Here is a 19,518-nt window from a genome sequence, read left to right as displayed (position 1 = left end):
GTCACTTAGTAACTAATGCATGTTAATTATTGCACATGGACAGTAGAACCTTAGCCTCTGGAGAAAGGCCTTATGGGAGATTTTAAAAAGATTCTCAAAGTTCAGAGGAGCCTCAGAAACAAAAAATAACAAAAATCTGCTCTCATTCAAAAACATTGGGAAACATACGCTGCTAAAGTTGAACAAAATGTTGGCACCTGACTGATGTCATTCTGATGTGAGCATATCTTGTGGGAAGTCAGTTTCAAAAGATTTTTCTTTGGCTTTCTTTGCAACTGTTATTTAAAACATGCATTTCATTATCAAAATTTTCATTAAAAAAATGTCTTCAAGGGAAGTAGTGTGGTGCGGGGTTGCCCTAGCGCCACTGCCAAAATGTCAAGTTCGGAGGAACGCTCTCAATTGAGCCAAAATTCGGAATTATATGAAACTCAAGAGAAAAAATACTAATGACGACCAACAAAAGACCCAAACATACCATATATTTTATTAGCATCCAGCCGGAGGACACACACGCAGAGACACACGGAAACACACACATACGCGCACACACTCATTTGTCAAGAATTTGGCTTGTTACCCATACTGTATTGCATCAGTGCGGCCGGCGGCATTCCTGCTGCCAGACGCACCGCCGCCTTGGCGGAGGGAAAGGGGACGCACCGTGTGGGTGTGTCACTACCACTACAACTAGTACTATAAGTGCTACAACAGCATTACATGGACAAAAGTAAATTACAAAAAATGGCACTTTATGCCACACCCACAAAATTCAATAATATTTGTTTATGTCCAATTTTACTATGACAAAAATCAAACAACTCAAGCTACTTTGAAAAATTACACACTACACTAACACACTATCCTGAAAATGCACATTTTCAGACTAACAGTCAAGATATATCAAGTTTTTCAATAGTTATAGCCAAGGAAGTTTTGACTTGATTCTGACTCGAGTCGGGTCATGTGACTCGTGTCCACCATGTCGGGTTAGTCTGTTAGTGGAGTCAAGCAAATAATTCAACACACCTCCACCTCATGCACAATACATGTGAGGGTGTGTGTGTGTGTAAGCATGCATGCATGTGTGTTAGTAGGTGTGCACGTCTAAACGTCACACAGCAGCAAGCAGAGAGGGTTGAGATGCCGCTGCAGCACAGTGGTCACGCAAGCTCGAGCGGGCCTTTGGGAAGTAGGTCAATGAGCGAGCGAGGCAGAGAAAGGCTCAAAGACAGAGAGAGACAGAAGAAGAAGAGAACGGAGAGTGACGGTTTAGATGTGTAGCAGGCCAGCAAATGAGCTCCCAATCATTGCAAAAAATAACTCTTTTGAAAGAGTGCTTTATTCAGACACTCCAGCAAGATATCAAAAGTCGCCTTCATGCTCTCTCCGCGCACAATGACAAAAATGTATTTATCTACAGGGCGTTTAAAATGGAAGCAATCGGAAAAGTTTCGAGGATGAGTTTGACTTTGTGCAAATAGGGAAAGTGACCCTAAAACGGATGCTTGAAACCAAACCTGACAGACTGACAGAAGTACTTTTCCAACGGCGGTCCTTGAGGCTTTTTGTGGGTCTACTCATGATAGACACGCCGACTAATTTTCATCTTGCAGCGGTAAATTGGTTATAGCAAATTTGTTTGTGAAAATGGCATCTTTAAACCCAAACAGCAGACTTCTTGTGCCTTTTCATGCATGGCTTTTTGAATTTTTTGTGGGTCTAACAATGATAGACAGCCAGTTAAATTTTAAGTTGCTAAGACAAACTAGCCACCACTAATTTTCTTTTGAAGTACTCCTGGCCAAAAAGGCCATGTGGAACCAAAATGGCAGACTTCCACTTTTTGACCATTGCTTCTTGACATAAGACACAAAATACTGATTTATTTGTACTTATCATGTTCTCGCATATACTGCGCACACGCACTATAAACTTTCTATCATTATGCATTGCCAATCCACCGCTCCCTGGCACGTTTATCCTCATGAATACACACTTTAATGTCATCACATAATATTCTCGAGGGGCAATAAATCAGTGTTATTACGTTTGGGCACCATTAAGGGTCGTCACGACAACAACGTGTAAGGGTGCTTTTGTGTGAGTGTGTGTGCGTGTGTGTGTGTGTGTGTGTGTGTGTGTGTGTGTGTGTGTGTGTGTGTGTGTGTGTGTGCGTGTGCGTATGTGTGTGTGTGCGTGCGTGCGTGTGTGGGTGTTACACCGATGAGTGCGCACACACACACATCTCATCACATCTCAGCCAATCAGCTCTCGCTGACAGATATTGACTTGATGACTAAGATGAATTAGAATCTTGGTCTCAAGAACCCCTGTCCGAAAAGACCCAGTCAGTCTGCCATTTTCCATGAGCAACATGAAATTTGGGAAGCATGTCTGTCATGAGGAGACCCACAAAAAAGTCTCAAGGAGCTTAGCTTAGGAAGTCAGATATTTTGGCTACCTGCGGCAATATATTTCTAATGAAACCATGACAATGAGTCTCTTTCGAGTGCCGCCACAATAAAATATCTCACTAATATAATTCCATCACCTGCTGAGTGTGGTCTGTGGCGTGTCCCACAGTGCTGCAGCCCAGTGACCTTTGGCCCGCTTTCCGAAAGCAGGCCGGCCGAAGCTTAGCCAGCGCACTGCTGCCATTTGTTAGCCATCGTGGCTAATTGCAACGCCGGCCGCACTGAACTGATATGTATGTTGCACTGAAAAGAACAGTGGAGGAGGGAGGGTAGAGAGGCGTGTGTGTGATTAGGGTAGGTCAGAGTTCACGGTGTCATGTACTTAAAGCAGGATGCAAAGAAAATTTGACTGGAGCTCTCCAGTAGTGTCAAGAATGTTTCAAGATCTTCCAAACACTGCTTTGTGTGCTTTTAGTTTTTTTGTATGTAGGTAGGTAGGTCGGTAGGTCGGTAGGTAGGTAGGTAGGTAGGTAGGTAGGTATTTATTTATTTATTTATTTATTTATTTATTTATTTAAATTACGTTTATGAGCCCTAGTTTTATCTTGCAGGCATCTAGAGCCAACTCCAGCAGTCTTTGTACCTGAACTGTGAGGCAGACATGCTAACCAGTGCCACCTGTTTTCTATGTGATTAGTATTATTTCTTATTCTAGTTATTTTTTCTTTCCAGTGCCACCTGTTTTCTATGTTATTATTTCTTATTCTAGTTATTTGTATTGTTTTCGTTTTTTGCAATTTATTTGTATGTTATAATTTATTAAGCTTTTTTCCTTATATTTTTATATATTTTATTTTTAATTTGTTAATACACATTGTTTTTTCTATTCTGTATATTTTTGTTCTTTCATTTTTGCACACTTTTCTAGTCATTTAAATATTTCAATTTTGTGGGCTATCATTTTATAATTAATGGAATTTCAAAGTAAAAACTAGGTAAGCACAGTCATCAAAGTAAACAGCTCACCAGTGATTCCACGCAACTTCAGTCAGGGGTGTACAGGTCTTTAAAACATTCCAAAAACAAAGCTAAGCAGGTACAGTAAATTCTTGCTCTAATCAAAATGGATGTGAGTGTCCTTTTCTCACCTTTTCCTGCCACTTACATTCATTACAGGCCCTCATTATGATATTGATAGTGTCTCACACATACATGCACACACACACACACACACACACACACACACACACACACACACACACACACACACACTCACATCAGTTGCATTAGTATGGCAGCCATGCAGCTAAAGGTAATGTGGATGCAGTATCAGCCAAGTGCGATGAGGGGAAGCATCAGAGAGGCCTGCTGCGAGCCTCCATGCTAGCTGTCCTATTTTTTGGGAGGATGATTTATCACCGCGACCTCCACCAGGGAAATGTCTTTTTTTAACACATATAGAACGCAGGCTTCCAAAGGAGGTGAGAAGCTGAGAGAGACTGACAGACCACACGTATATTTAAAACAACGTAATGGCTGCAACATCGCATGGATATCCAAGAGTGTGCCTCTGGATTGATGGAGGTGCTGGTCCCAGGGGGATTAGCAATTCAAAGATCAATATCAATGATTGTGATCATTTTGAGGTTGACGTGCGCACGCGCACACAAGCACACATACACGCACATACATGCTTGTAAATATTACAAACCAGTTCATGCACTACAGCATTTAAATAAATCACAGACATTTTAAATAAAAACTGGATTTTTTTTTTAAATGCCTGAAGTGGTAAAGTCAAACCAAATGTGATCCGGATCTGATCAGGATTTGTGCAGCAGTGTAAAATGAACATGAAAAATTTTCATTTCGGGCACATAAGCTTCTAAATACGACGGCAGCCGTCATTGCTTCCGATTTTATTACGCGTGTTTTATTGCTGATGACGTTCCTACTTGTCATCTGTGCTTAAAGTGTCCCCTTATTGCTACTGCTACTAATAATTGGATTCTCCCTGTAGCTGTATTACAGCTTAAAATCTCCCTGGTGTCTCCCACTTAAGGCAGACCACTCACTTCATTGCTCGTGTTCATTTTCACTGCAATAACAATAAAAGTAAAGAAGAAAAAAGACATTTGACTGCCGCAGGCATAAACAGTCTCTGTGTGTGTGTCTCTCTCTCTCTCTCTCTCTCTCTCTCTCTCTCTCTCTCTCTCTCTCTCGCTCGCTCATGATGCCAGCAACATTTACTAACATACACAAGCAAACAGACATGATACAATACACAGAGACATGCTGACATACGCACACACACATACACACACACACATACACACACACACACACACACGGTAATACACAAATTCTAAATTACTAACAGACACACACGTACACGCACATGCACAAATTCAATGTATATGCACCAGTTTATTGGTTCCACTGCCGATAATCCACAAGCAGGATTATTGTGTATTAAGAGTTTGGGATCTACGAGGTTAGGGGGATTAAAGGGGGCGTGGGTGGGTTATGTCACTATGTCAAGTTGGCAACCTGCTGCTAAGGCGCATGCAGGAAGCGAGGAAGACTCAGGTAGCATTTAGTCACTGAGCATTTAGAGCAGTACTGTCTGTCTTCATAGTGAAGGCATATGAGGGTCAGGTCATCCTGTTGATTTGGGCTCCCTGGCGCTTTATCTAGAGCCAACAGTCTCAAACTTGGGCCTTAAACTGGACAATGACGGGCAAATTGATGATTGTGTTATTTGTTTTCAAATCTTTAAATGGTCTGGCCCCACCTTACCTCTCTATGCTCCTTCAGCCATACGCAAAGGTCAGCCGACCAGACATTATTAGAGGGACCGAGGACTAAGCGAAGGCTCAGATGGGATTGAGCCTTTTCCATTGCCGGTCCTACTCTTTGGAATGACCTCCCGCTAAATATTTTGACTTAAAACAAAAACTGAATTGTTTCTTACAGCATATTAACATGTTTAATGTGATAAAGTGCAATTGATTGATTGATAGAACTACAATTTTTTACAATGTTACACCATTAGGTACAGTAAATACTGACAATTTGTGTTGTTGGCTAACTGTAACTACATGCCTATGAAATGCTATCACGCTAAGCTAATAAGCTTAGGGAAGGTTGTTTGCAGGGCCGGTTGGTAATTTCTAAAAACAATGAGTGTAGAGTTGCTGTCTTACTAAAAGTGAACGTCTAAACCCACATTCTTAGCGAATAGTTAAGATAAGGGGCCATAAAACTTATAGATAACTAAACTGAAAGCGCAAACAGCTTTTGGCGGTCGAAGTCTTGTTGAAGATTTGGACTCATAATGTAAGAGTGACGATTCTTTATCGGAGTGCATGTGTGCGTGCGTGTGCACATTTCAAAGGCACAGGTGTAAAACAGAGAAAAGGTGAAAGGAAATTTCCATTGCCCATTGGACACACACACACACACACACACAGGTGCCAGCATGTTTTGTCGCTGTGGCAACCAGGTGCCACGAGCAGGTACAGACTGGTGTGTGCAGTGTCAGCATGCACTTATTTATGATATACACACACACACACAAGGAAGCTGAGTCGTCATGCAATACTTCCCCTGACAAGCATTTGTTGTCATTTTCAGTTGTTTCCTCATTAAATAAAACTGTTAGAAACTACACTAATATGTAGTTCATGTGTGTGATAGAAATTCCTACCAAGTTTCACACTCAAGAACAAACCTGCAAACAGCCAGAATCACCCTAAAATGACCACTTCAAACCAAAATGGTGTACCTACTGGCTCATTTTGAGTGTGGTTTTTCAGACTTTTTTTGTAGTTATTCCCATGTTGCTGTGAAAATTCATGTTGAACTGGCAAGGGATAAGTTTGTTTCAATCACGACGAAAATTGAGCCTGAAATTCGCCGCTTCAAACTAAAACCTCGTCTGTCTTTTCAGGCATGGCTTCTTGACTTTGGTGTGATTCTACTCATGACAGACAGGTTTTACCAAACTTCGACCACAACTTCCTTATCATGAAATGCGAAACAGAAGCTGAGTAAGCACCTTGATGAATTATTGAGCGCAAACACAATGCTCTCCTTTGGGGAGGGCGTGCATCCGAGTCGGATGCCATGTCAACCTCCAATGGATTCTGGAGGTCGAACGTTAGGGCTCTGAAAGTGCGTTGCAATAGCTTCTTTCACACATCAATGAAATAGCTTCTTTCGGACATCAGTGAAGCAAAAATCTAAATGAATCCCCCTCCGCCTATCACGCAGAATGCATCAAAGTGGAACATTGCTAAACCAAACAGTGACATTTACGCTTTAGGACAGGAGAAGTAGGTTTGAAATGTTCAATTTTACAGCCCTGTCCTGGCTGCCCACTATCTACTTACACTCCGCTCTAAATGTAACTTCCTAACCCTAACCCCCTAATTCTAATCCTCCAAGGCATCCCTCCAACCCAAAGCTATCTAACCCTAATCCTAGCCAGCTAACCCGAACTCTCTAACCAAGTAGCCCATTCATCCATTTTCTATGACACTTATCCTCTCGGATTGACTTTGAACATGAGGCGGGGTGCAGCCTGAACTACGAATTACACTCTGGACTGCAGGGTACACCTGGACTGGTTGCCTACCAACAACAGAACACATGTAGACAAATTTATAATCACACCTATGGACAATTTTGAGACTTCAGTGAACCTCAGATGAAGGTTCTTCTAATCATGACATTAACCCTCTAAACTGAACCCTAACGTAAAAATAATCTCAATATACAACTCAAAGTGGGAATATTAGCAATAACCCCAAGACCTAAATCTAAAACCCCAAACATGCTCTGATACTAACAAACCAATACCACTTTACCAGTCTGATAAATACCTTCCGAGCAACTGGGTTATAATTGATGGCAACATTTTGTTAGCAAACTATGCTCTGCGGAATTGATGAATGCCGCTCGGGTGGTGACGGAGGCCATCAAAGAAGCACAGACCTTCCCGAGCACCGTCAACACCTCTGGCTGACACACCACTGGCTGACCCAGTCTTGCTCCCATCGCAATTATATTATTTATTTATTTTTTATATATATTTCTAAAATATTTTACCTTATTAACCTACACCCAAAATAAAAACAAGCATTCCAACGCAATCTGCTAATAGTACACTGTTATTATGATGATGATGATAATGATGATAGTTGCACCTGCAGCATCAGGATAAATGTGCTCAGAGAGGTACTGACATTTGAGATGGTCACATGATACACACACACACACACACACACACACACACACACACACACACAGGTTCCTGACTCACAGTGCGTGGGAGTACAGGGGGCTTCGGTGAAATGACTTTAAGCTTTATTAACTTTTCCATTTGCTACTTGTGGTTTGAGAGTTTGCAAATGTTCGAAACTTGTGGTTTGAGAGTTTGCAAATGTTGGTTGCATAGCGCTTGATTGGTTATCCTACAAAGCGCAAGTTGTTTGTCGCCACCGGCGAAACCAATTATTATTCCAATTATTCCAACCAGTGGTTTTTTTCTTATTTGTTATCCGTGGCTAGTCACTTTATGCTCAGTTAATGGTTGCGAGTTTGAATGAAAAGTACGTACCGTGGAAAATCCACTTTTTTTGCTATTACATTCATTTTATTGTGTACTTGGAGTCTCCAAGATTGTAGAAAAGTGTAATCTATCCCTCTAGGTGCTGCAGAGATACTTTTATGATCTGTTTGGGGGTTATTTTTTCCTCCGTTCAGTTTTCTCCGTTTTCTATTATGTATTTTTATCCATTACGTCACATCTGTTGTGGTGGGTCTACTAAACAAGGTAATGGGTGTGGCCAAACGGTTTGGCAAATCCGCCATCTTTATTACTCTGAGAAACTTGATACATAGCTTTAAAATGTCTTTATGGACGGGAAGTAATTCTGTGTGACTCAATTTCTACAGTGATTGATTGATTGATTGATTGATTGATTGATTGATTGATTGATTGATTGATTGAATGATTGATTGATTGATTGATTGATTGGTTGGTTGATTGATTGATTGATTGATTGAAAACAACACTGCTCACAGAAGGAGACCAGCAGGTGGAAATACACAAACGGTTCCGTTCTAGACGAAATGCCCATCATTGCTTATTTACTGACCTCAAAGACAGGCCCTGCAATTTCAAAGCCACACACATTCAAAGTCACGGATACTATAGAGCTGAATGTCAGCAAACAGACCCCAAATGCACAAAAATAATTACTGCACTTCATTTGCATATATTGTGATGGGATTTATAATGATTTATTCAAAATATTATTTTCTAATATTATTTTCACTGTTTGTGGGGGGGGTCCCTACACGGACTGTACTTGGTTGCTTAATTTCACACATGATGGATGGGCAATCAGTCATCGAGACAACGCTATTTATGGGCAAACATTACTCATTTTTCCACATTATACATCCCCTTTGAAACTGGCTGCGACAAACGTTGCTCAAAATGGGAAAAAAGAAAACGTGTGAATGTGCAACAGGGGGAATGACAGCCAGCCAGAGAGAGAAGAGGAAGAGTCACATGCTGGAGGGAAAAGGAGGAGGCGCGCCACCGTCGACGTCACGTTGACGCCTCCCTTCCTGCCTCCCTCCTCCACTACGACTCACATGACTGCAGCAGCTCGGTTCTGTAACACATCACGAGGAGTAGTATTACGGGGGGGGCGAGCAACGTAGTCACGAAGTGGCAGAGAGAGAGAGAGAGAGAGCGAGAGAGAGAGAGAGAGAGGGCACCGTTTAATAACCCTGAGTAAATATTAACGCAAATGATAAGATTCAAAGCAGACAGTTGATATTCCTGTAATTCTGATACACACGGGCACACATTCAGCATAATTTATGAAGCCTGCTGCAACGTTACATGCACGTCGACCTCATTTGGAAGTTGACACATGGACTGGTCGCGCTTGTTTTCCTCACGGGAGCATTACAACGTGGTTGCAAGCCTGAATATTAGGAGCAAGGTCACACCATGAACTAACGTGTGCAGCGAGATTAAATGCTGAATATTGCAATGTCACAATGCAGTTGAATGTAAAGGTTAATACGGTGAGTTATAAATAGGCCGCTTCATGCACACACACACACGCTTATGCACACACAAACACACACACACACACTTAACCTGCTTCAAGTGCCAATCTGCTTGAACACATGATGCAGTCACCAATGTCACACAGCAGTGATGCAGTGGCTATATCAGGGAAGGTGGGTGGATAGGTTCGGGGTGCATCTTGGAGAGGGATTAGATGAAGGTGGGGAGGGGCCTGGGGGTCTAAGTAAGCATGCTTGTGCGTGTTTTGGAAGCGCGGCATCCATCCAAGAGCAAGATGAGGGATTAGAGCCTTGATCCCAAGCCGCTCTGTCTTGTCATACGCCAGACATTGGCGGAGCTTCGTACGAAAATGACCACATTTTAGATTTAATTCACCTTTAATTCTCACCATCGCACTTTAAACGCAACGCGTCACATCGCAACCGCAGGGGATGGCCTCCGCACAACATTATCCCATATGTGGTTGGATTTGTGCACCAGGTCTCATCTCGGAAAAGTTGCGCTTGATCGCAAGGTGCACAAACGCACCTTGACAATTCGTTTGAATGGCGATTTTACTACGGGAGGAAAACAGTCCACACAAATCGCCAATATATGCAGCATGGTTAAAAAGAAACGCCAGTCACACGTTTGGGGACATCAAACAGCGCCAGCTTTCATTAATACCAAATAATGTCTCGTCATAACCACAATGCTACCCCAGCCACGGAGCACCGTGAGAGTTGACCCAACTTGGAGGTGCAGCGAGCGGTCTGCAGAGGAGCAGAGAACCGTCAACGTAACAGCTTCCCACCAGCACACGTAACAGCTTCTCACGCGCGGTCTTAGTTCAACAGCAAAATCGTGCAATCAAATATACAAGCAGGTGTGTTGTGACAACAAAATGCCGATAAGAAAGTCTTTCCAGGGGGGGGGGGATCATCTTGGTCCCCCTCTCGGGGCTCGCTGCACGCGCTGGCGGTTCTACCACGTGTCCACGCCGGGTTACACTGACAGCTAACTTCCCCGTGAAGAATGCGTCAAAAAGTTTCCAAAGTGCGGCTCCGCAGTCCCCCAGCTGCAGCAAGGGGGGGCTGAGCGCCCACACGCACACCTCCACCGCGTAAAACCACACATTTGTCTGCCACGAATCCTCCGAAGCGAAGGTGATGTCAAATCCTCCACGTGAACGCCGCAAGTCAAGACACCGCGGAGCACTGAGCATGCAAGTTGCTGCTGACAAGCCGGCAAAGGGCTCCCTCAAGCCGGCCTCTCGCCGCTCCAAGCACCGGTGGTAGTGATGGAGACCAGTCAAAACGAAGAAGGAAGCCGGGAGACGAGCCAAACCAGGATTCTCTCATGCACCAACCGGAGGTCTTACCTGGCTGTCGGGATTCTCTGTCAGGTAATTGAAGACGAAGGACGAGAGTTCCTCATCTAATAGTGAAGCGCAGTCCGCCATCTTCTAGTGAATGAGGCGCCGCGAAGCCAGGCGGCAGAGTAATAGAAGGAGGGTTGCAGTGACACTTGTGATCTGCAGGGGGCGCTTCTGTTTACACTGCAATCAAGCTCACTGGCACACATGCACACAAACACACATTTCACACTTAGATCAGTAACAATAACTACTAAACCAACACAAATAAAAACAATCCTCTAAGAAAATAATCAGAGTGGGGGAAACATTATCTAATTATATAATTATACTAATTACTGGATTATTTATTTTACAATTACATTATTTTTGTCTTATTATTTTATATATATTATATTATATATATATATTATTATATATTCACCCATTCATTTCCTGTCCCGCTTGTCCCCACGGGAGCCTATCCCAGCAGTCATCGGGCAGTAGGCGGGGGACACCCTGAACCGGTTGCCAGCCAATCGCAGGGCACACAGAGACGAACAACCCTCAGCACTCGTACTCACACCGAGGGACAATTTGGGGTGTTCAATCGGCCTACCATGCATGTTTTTGGGATGTGGGAGGAAACCGGAGAGCCCGGAGAAAACCCACGCAGGCACGGGGAGAACATGCAAACTCCACACAGGGATGGCCGGAGGTGGAATCGAAACCACACCCTCCGAACTGTGAGGTGGACGTGCTAACCAGTGTGCAACTGAGCCGCCCTATATTATCTATTATATTATATATTATATTATGCTGTATCGATCGATCGATAGATACTTTATTGATCCCTGGGGGGGGAAATAGTATGAATGAACAATTAAATACATAAATAAACAGATAGACAATATAAACATCGGACACGTCAAAAACAACAAAACAAGAGAGAATAGATCCGCAGTGATTATAAACAAATAAACAACAGCAGACAAAAGTGTCAACATATACCGTAATTTTCGGACTATAAGTCGCGTTTTTTTTTCATAGTTTGGGTGGGGGGGGCGACTTATACTCAGGAGCGATTTATATACATATATATGGGGTTTTTTCACTTTTTTGGGCATTTTATGGCTGGTGCGACTTATACTCCGGTGCGACTTATAGTCCGAAAATTACGGTAAATAAAAAATATTTCACAAATAAACAACAAAAAGCAGACGAAAGTGCCTACATATAAATAAATAATATTAAATAAATAAACAATAAACAGTAGACGAAAGTGTCAATATGGGATGCATAAAAATGTCTTAAGGACCCATAGCTATTAATTGAACAGGAACTCAGCCATTTTGGTTTGAAGCAGAAATTTTGGGGTTACACTCCTTGAAGGGGATTCAAAAGGAGTTATGAGTGTAGTTTCTGCAGAGGTCTTCCAAAAAGATTCAAAGTATGACACATGGCTCACATATGTTCTCCTATATGTGGATGTTGGAATGAGTCGCTAGTAAAAGGCATGCATGGATCTTTACTGAGTTGTGCTCCCAATACAAGAAATTTCAAATTTGTCTTTTACTTCTGTGGTTAAGGACTAAATAAATAGACTTGAACTGACTTGACTTTTTCCTATTGTCCGGATCTCGCCAGTTCCACTCCTTTTCTGTTTCTCATTCCTCTAAACGTGAATCATCAATTTGTTGATCCCATTTTTCAGTCGACATGCCTCAACCAACGCTTTGGAATGTTTGGGAGCAGTGTTTTCATTGTCTGGATGAATTTCATCACAAGCTGCCACATAACGTTTGTCTTTTTATCACCTTCAAATGCCGTAGTTGTCACCTCCGACTGGACCGGAGAAGAACATTATCCACCACTGAGAAAGGATTGTTTTAATAATAATAAATTTACAGTCTCCTCCTCCCTTACGATATTCTGCAGTATTATCCACTAACAAACTTAAAATAACAACAATGTCAAACAGGCTTTGACTTGCTCAAGAGAGCATGAGCTTTTCTGGGGGAAACATTTGGCAATAATACTTTGATAGTTTCGAAAGTTACCGCATATGAAGAAGTCTGTACAGCAGTCATGCATAGGGAAACGGAAGATGGGGAAGAGTAAGTAGCAAACAGAAGCATCACATGCATTCTCACACTATTACAATTACAGTCATGCAATTGTTCCTTGTCAGTGATAATTGCGACCTTTCACAACAGAAAAAGTTGGAGTAATGAATTATATTCTTCTGTTTATCATCCACCATATGCTTTCATTGGGTCTTGGTAGAGGTCGTGCGTGCGTGCATGTGCGTGTGTGTGTGCGCGTGCGTGCAAATGTGTGTGTGTGTGTGTGTGTGTGTGTGTGTGTACATTTTGGAATATGACAAGTGTCTTTTTATTCATTTCCAATTCGTGTAATGTTCCCATGTTTTATAGATATGTTCTCTCAGACAGACAGACAGCATGCCAGGACATGCAGGTGAAACAAATACACAGGCATACAGCGACAGACACACACATGCACTTAGCATTTGTCCTAAGGTCAGTAATGCTGGTCTGTGGCTATCACCTGTCTCAAAGTGTTAACCTTTTATATTTTGACACGCACACACATACACACACACGCACACGCACACACACGTACACACTCTCTCGCACACACACACACACACACACACACACACACACACACGCACACATACACACACACAGACACACACAGAAACTCTTTCAAATAAAGCTGCCATATCTGGTGACAAGTGAATAGTAAAAGTCCTGCTAAAACAGTCATCACTCGGATACCAGATTATCACATAGGACCAAAAAAGTATAACACATTATATTTCTCATCATTTACTGCTGTCCATCTAAAACAATCCACTTAGATACTCAACTTTTATGTTGCACATTTATATTTAGCCCATCAACAACAGTTCGAGGATGCAGTCTAGTCATCGATGTACAACATGCATTCCTACTCATTTTACTACTGTGTCATGCAAATATACCAGTGTTCAGGGACGATGTTAAAAACAGAATGTCGGTGTTGCAATAACAACCCTTAGTAATATTATAGCCTGTGGAGTATCGAATGTAACACAACAGGTTATACTACGAAGCGAGTTTAGTGTCACGAGCTGTGGTGAGTCTAAAGCCAGGATTTTCCGTGTTCCAAAGGTGGCCCACTTTTTACCTGGCTAGATCGTTTCGGTAATTTATGATATATTATATATTATGATACATTTTTACTGTTAAACCCATCTAAATCTCAACTGAAATGGCGTCACCATTTGTGGACACTCCGCTGGACCTGGGTGCAATTAAGGATCATAAGAGGATGGAGCAAGGGAAAGCCCAAGCTTTAGGATGAGAGCCTGGGTTAACGAAGCAACTTGATAACCATCGTCTTCATTTCACCTATGGACTTGAGAATGTAAAATGATTGGTTTGTCTCCAGATTCCGCAAGACCACGCAACTTCTGACCAGCCATCAGAGGATCAAGGTTTGTCCATGAAGAAAGGTTTGGCCAGCCAGCCAGTAGACAAAAGTGTCAAACTGAAGGCAACGTTCACGCAAAGCATCCAGACCAGGTGATGTCTGGTGCTGCCACTATGGAGGAGAAAACTATGGAACCGAATACCACACTAAAGTGTATGTATGTGTGGGTACTAAAAATGAATTCCCTACTTGCAGGAAAATTGAAATCTTCATGACAATAGGCATTTGTTTTGACCACAAACGGCATTACTGTGGATTTTACCTGAATTCATTCCGAACTGAGGAAGATTTGTTCACCGTTATTGGTGTATCTGGCCTGATTTTATCATCATGATGAACACCATTGGGTGTTGAACAATCGTACAAGAATTTTCTCTATGACCAGAATGCCACGTGGACAGATGTGAACGTGAACAGCAGCAAGAATAGTCAAGTATGAGGGCATGAGAGGTTCCTTTCCAGTCTGACAGTTGTAAATGGAGAGCGAGTGAGTTTTGGAACGCTGACATTTGGATGTCTGGCCTTCACATTCACCTCCTCGCTGTCAGCCGTCCCACCACCACTACGGCAATGGCGAGGTCGAGCGGTCACTAAGCTTCGTCGCTATGCGTGGCAGCTGACAGCCCGCATTGCTGCCAAGGGGGCGCTCTGAGAACACCCCGTCCTCGCTGCCGTAAATCTTCAAACGGAATCGTTATTCTAAGGCAACAAGCCTGCGGGATCGCTTTTCATCTTAACTTGTTTACTAGTCGACAGACTGTAAAGATAAATGCTATACTAGGCTCCCAAAGTACTAGCTATGAAATTGCTCAAATTGAGCATGAAAAAGTTTTTATATTTGAGACAATATTTGGCATTGTAGTTGACCTTGAAAGATGATGTTTTCATTGAAAATGAGTGATTCATGATAAGGCAGAATAGTGGTGCATTTAAATGCCACATTTGGTCACTATTTGCTTACAAGAAGGCTTCACGCCTTGGCATTCATGAACTGTCTCAGGAACAGGTTATATTGGGCATTGGGCATCCAATGGTACTTTAATATTGAAATGCAATATTTTGCTATTAAGAGTACATTTGCTAACAAAAAGACATGAACATACATTTTGCCGCTAAAAAATGCAGTTTATTCTAATTTTGCCTTAACAGGTTGTGTTACTATTGAAATTTCTGTTAAAATGTTCTAATTCCCCATTTAAAAGCAATCGTTTGCCATTTCAAGACTGTATTTGCTCAGGCAGTAGACATGAACATTGGCCTTGACACATTGCAGAGCGTGTTGCTCCTTCTCAAGGTCTTGGGCGTGGGGGTCCTGATGCTGCACTTGGGCGGGAGTATTAGCGAATCACAAGTGCTGTGATTGATGGCTGCGCTTGATGGGCTGCAGCTGGAGATACAGGGCAATTTAATGACATGCCTGGCGCTTCCATGGTCGCACACGGTCGCCAGCTTCATGCGTCCTGTGTGCCTAAATGGCTCTTTCGCTTGCTGATTCGATGCTTCAATCTGCAGCTCAAGGGGACAACCTTCAACTTTAGCCTGCTTGGAAGAGCTGCTACTGAGTATTGCGAGGCATCCCCCTCTCCAGTGGGGGGGAAAAAAAGTGGCTGCAAAGCTAGTCGGCTGTGATCTGTTGTAGTTCTAACCGCAACAAAGCATGTGGGGAATGCCCATTCTTTAGCATGTTGACAAGCGCTAATGCCTAATCATTTTGTAAGAAAGGCCACAAATTGATTTATTCTTCATGAGAAATCTGATCATCTTTTTTATTTAAAGGAGCTAGACATACTATATTAAACTTTATTCTATACTGTATAAGTTCATATATCACAGCGGTAATCTAATTAATTACTTGTGAAATATGAGTTATTTTGTTGGCTATTTTTCTAACCCGCAAGTAAGACGTTCACTAAAACAGCGACCCTATTGAGTCGAGGTGCATTCATTGACAGCGCACAAAGTAGGACATTTCAAAATTACATTGTAAAAAACTTATTTAATGCACAAAACAATGACTCGTACCTGATCAAATTGTGGAGGGTATGTGGAAACATTTTGTAATCTGCATGTGAAGTCAATTTGCAGGGACATTAAACTGGGCATGTGTTTCGTCAGCAGGAGCGGTAAGGGGGTGGGGCTGCTCACTTTGTGACATCACACAGTGAGGACGCGACCGTTTTCATGGATCGGGTGGGGCTACTTGTTTAAAGAAGAGATATGAGCAAAAATGCTCTGAAATGGGTAAATGGAGGAAAAACGACTCAGATATATTCAGTTCAAACTCATAAGGACCCTAGCAATACCAAAACATTAAAAGGATTTGATCTGACAGTGGTATTTGTGTGACAAGGAACTCGCTTAGCCGTTCTCAGGTAGCACCAGTTTACAGCAGGTTGCATTCTCTTTGATTCTATTCTCTTACTGTAGCACCTGAACAATAAAACTAAAAGTGCATGGCTTCATGAACGAGGCTCCGAGAACGCATCACTCGAGGAAGAAAATACTCCAGCGAGGAGCCTTTTTAGCCAGCTTCACTGCGCAGAATGCTGAGATAATCATAAAGTATGCGAAAACGTGAAGCCGTGCAGCTTGCCAGAGCTCATCTCATTGGCTGATGAAATGTGAAGGTCAGGTCGAGGGCAATTCAAGGCTTCCTGAGCATCTGTGAGAAAAAAAAGGCGTGGGGGGGGCAGTCGTGCGGATGCCCGCAGAGGATGAGACGTGCTGATGTGACACAACACTGATGTGACCCAACATGCTTTTAGATCAGAAATGGAGCAATGTGTGGGCCTCACATACAGTAGCGGTTAAATGAAAATATATTCATTCATTTTCATTTATTTTTTTGTTCGTCTTATTAAATAATTAAATAGTAACATTTGAACCCACGGTCAGTTTGGGATTCTATTAGGCTTTTGAGTCTGGCAGGGATTAAGGTTTCAAACAAAAGACTTGCAAACCAGAAGGAGAAGCACAATGAACTGCACCATTAATTCATGATTCACAAAAACTGGACTGTTAAAACTTATACAGAATTTTTGATAGTTGATTTTAACGCCCCAAATTTTAACATTCAACATTCTGAGTTAAAGTAGGTGATTTCAGAGGCGCCTTATGGTGCGGAAAATACGGTACTGCAGTTGTGTTTTTGGTGAGTTGAACATGTGCATGTTATTGATGTAATATCAGCAAATGAGGTTGAGGGTTAGTTTTCAGAGAGGATACTGATCAATGACTGGTATGAATGAGGTCACACTGCTCATTCATTGACCAGCGAACAAACAAAACCAAACAAATGGGTGGGATGTCATCATGTCGGGGTGCACGTCCACACACACACCCACAGACACACACAAGAATCAGCTTTTTTTTTTAGACACATAATCTTATGAACGCGCACACACACAGAAAAACACAGAGGTTGCTAGTATATTGGCTGCTCATGTCGAATCACATGACCTTGGGCCACCAAATCTTGTCCTTGAGTTTGTGTGTGCACATACGCGTGTCTGAGACGAAGTGAGAGAGAGCGAGAGAGAGAGGCTGACTGACTATATCTATGAACACAATATATGTGTACAATAATACCTATGTGCTGATACATCAGTTACTTAGGGCTTAGACTCACACTATGCTATATACCACGTATAGAGTGAATTTGTACTGTATTCTAATGTAGTGCACAATAAAATGTACACCTGTACGTATTTCACGATTTTTATTTTATTGAGAGAGCATGAATGTTGCAGTTTCTGTCTTCATTCAATTATTAAGCGAGACAAAAATGCTGCTAAATGAATAAAACAATATTAAATAAATACATTAAAAAAATACAAATGGAATTCACCAGTGCGTGTGTGTGCGCGTGCGTGTGAGGATGTGTGTGTGCGCGCACTCATGCTTGTATGTGTGTGTGTGATGGTGTGTGTTAGTGCAGCTTTGTCTGTTTGCGTTTTGGAGCAGTAAGCAAGATGAGCTGTCATCATGCAGCATTTTGAATTAGTTTGCAGAGGTTATGTGAGGATATCTCCCCTCTGCTCGCAATGCTTGCGTGTGTGTGTTTGTGTGTACTCAGAGGAAACAATTGTGTTGGATCTCTCAGTCATTGGAGCGTGGGGAAGGCTGGTGCCCGGGGAGGATCATTTTCATTCTATAATCCTTATTCCTGTTTGTATTTCTGTGTGTGTATGTGGGTTATACATTGTTAATACAACACACTGGTTACCAGCCAATCATGACACACACACACACACACACACACACACACACACACACACACACACACACACACACACACACACACACAAATAGAACAACACGAGCAAATGGATTTAAAATTGGACCAAAACAATAACCAGTTGAGTTGTATTTGTCAGCTCAGGGTGCCTAACTTGAACCCTAAATGTTATAATATGACCTTGAGTACCACGATCTCTGGTATGTTTTTATGGTTTGATTTTATTCCAAAGATTTTTCTTAATTTTCCTATTTTTATTTTTATCTTGTTTTCAACTTGGTGACTTGGTGAAGAAGCTGAAATCCACCCACAGACAAAAAAGTGACATACACACACACACACGCCTTCAAATGCAAATAAATACATAAACTGTTTGTACTATATCAGGAGGCAGAGAGCCAACATTTGTTACAGTGACAATACTCATCCTTTAATTCCATGAGCGTGTGTGTGTGTGTGCGAGAGAGAGAGAGAGAGAGAGAGAGAGAGAGAGAGAGAGAGAGAGAGAGAGAGAGAGAGAGAGAGAGAGAGAGAGAGAGAGAGAGAGAGAGAGAGCGAGCGAAAGCCTACTATATGCAATATGACTCACCAGTGAGCCATTATGACAGAAGGCTGACTGCAGCAAACAACAGCACTCACATGCTTTGGCCACAAGTGGCAGCATTGTTCTCATTGCTCCATAAATTGAGAAATCATCACTCTGAATCTGTGCCTGTATAGTTATTCTTTCCACGAGTTAATCGAAGTTTAGGAGACCTCAACATGCTTGAAAACGCACCAGTTTTGACAATCATCTCCATCCTCTGGAAATATATTGTACCCTCCAAATTCACACTGTAGCGATTTCTAAAAAGAGGGAAAAAGTTTAGCCGGCGTTATTTGTTCTATTGATCAACATAAAATTGGGGGAACACAT

General features: G+C 42.2%; 1 protein-coding gene across 1 annotated transcript in view; it reads right to left on the bottom strand.

The window, feature by feature from the left end:
- The window catches only part of ppargc1b (peroxisome proliferator-activated receptor gamma, coactivator 1 beta), a 50,417-nt gene extending 39,388 nt beyond the window's left edge, over nt 1-11,029 (bottom strand). The window contains exon 1 of the mRNA XM_037261202.1: nt 10,895-11,029. Within this exon, the coding sequence (XP_037117097.1) occupies nt 10,895-10,975 (81 nt within the window). The 5' untranslated portion in view covers nt 10,976-11,029. The remainder of the gene's footprint in view (nt 1-10,894) is intronic.
- Between the last annotated feature and the right edge of the window lie 8,489 nt (nt 11,030-19,518).

Source organism: Syngnathus acus, chromosome 10, assembly GCF_901709675.1.
Source record: "Syngnathus acus chromosome 10, fSynAcu1.2, whole genome shotgun sequence".
NCBI classification, from domain to species: Eukaryota; Metazoa; Chordata; class Actinopteri; order Syngnathiformes; family Syngnathidae; genus Syngnathus; species Syngnathus acus.
Note: the sequence above shows the minus strand (reverse complement) of the source record. Positions and strands in the feature narration are given on the sequence as shown.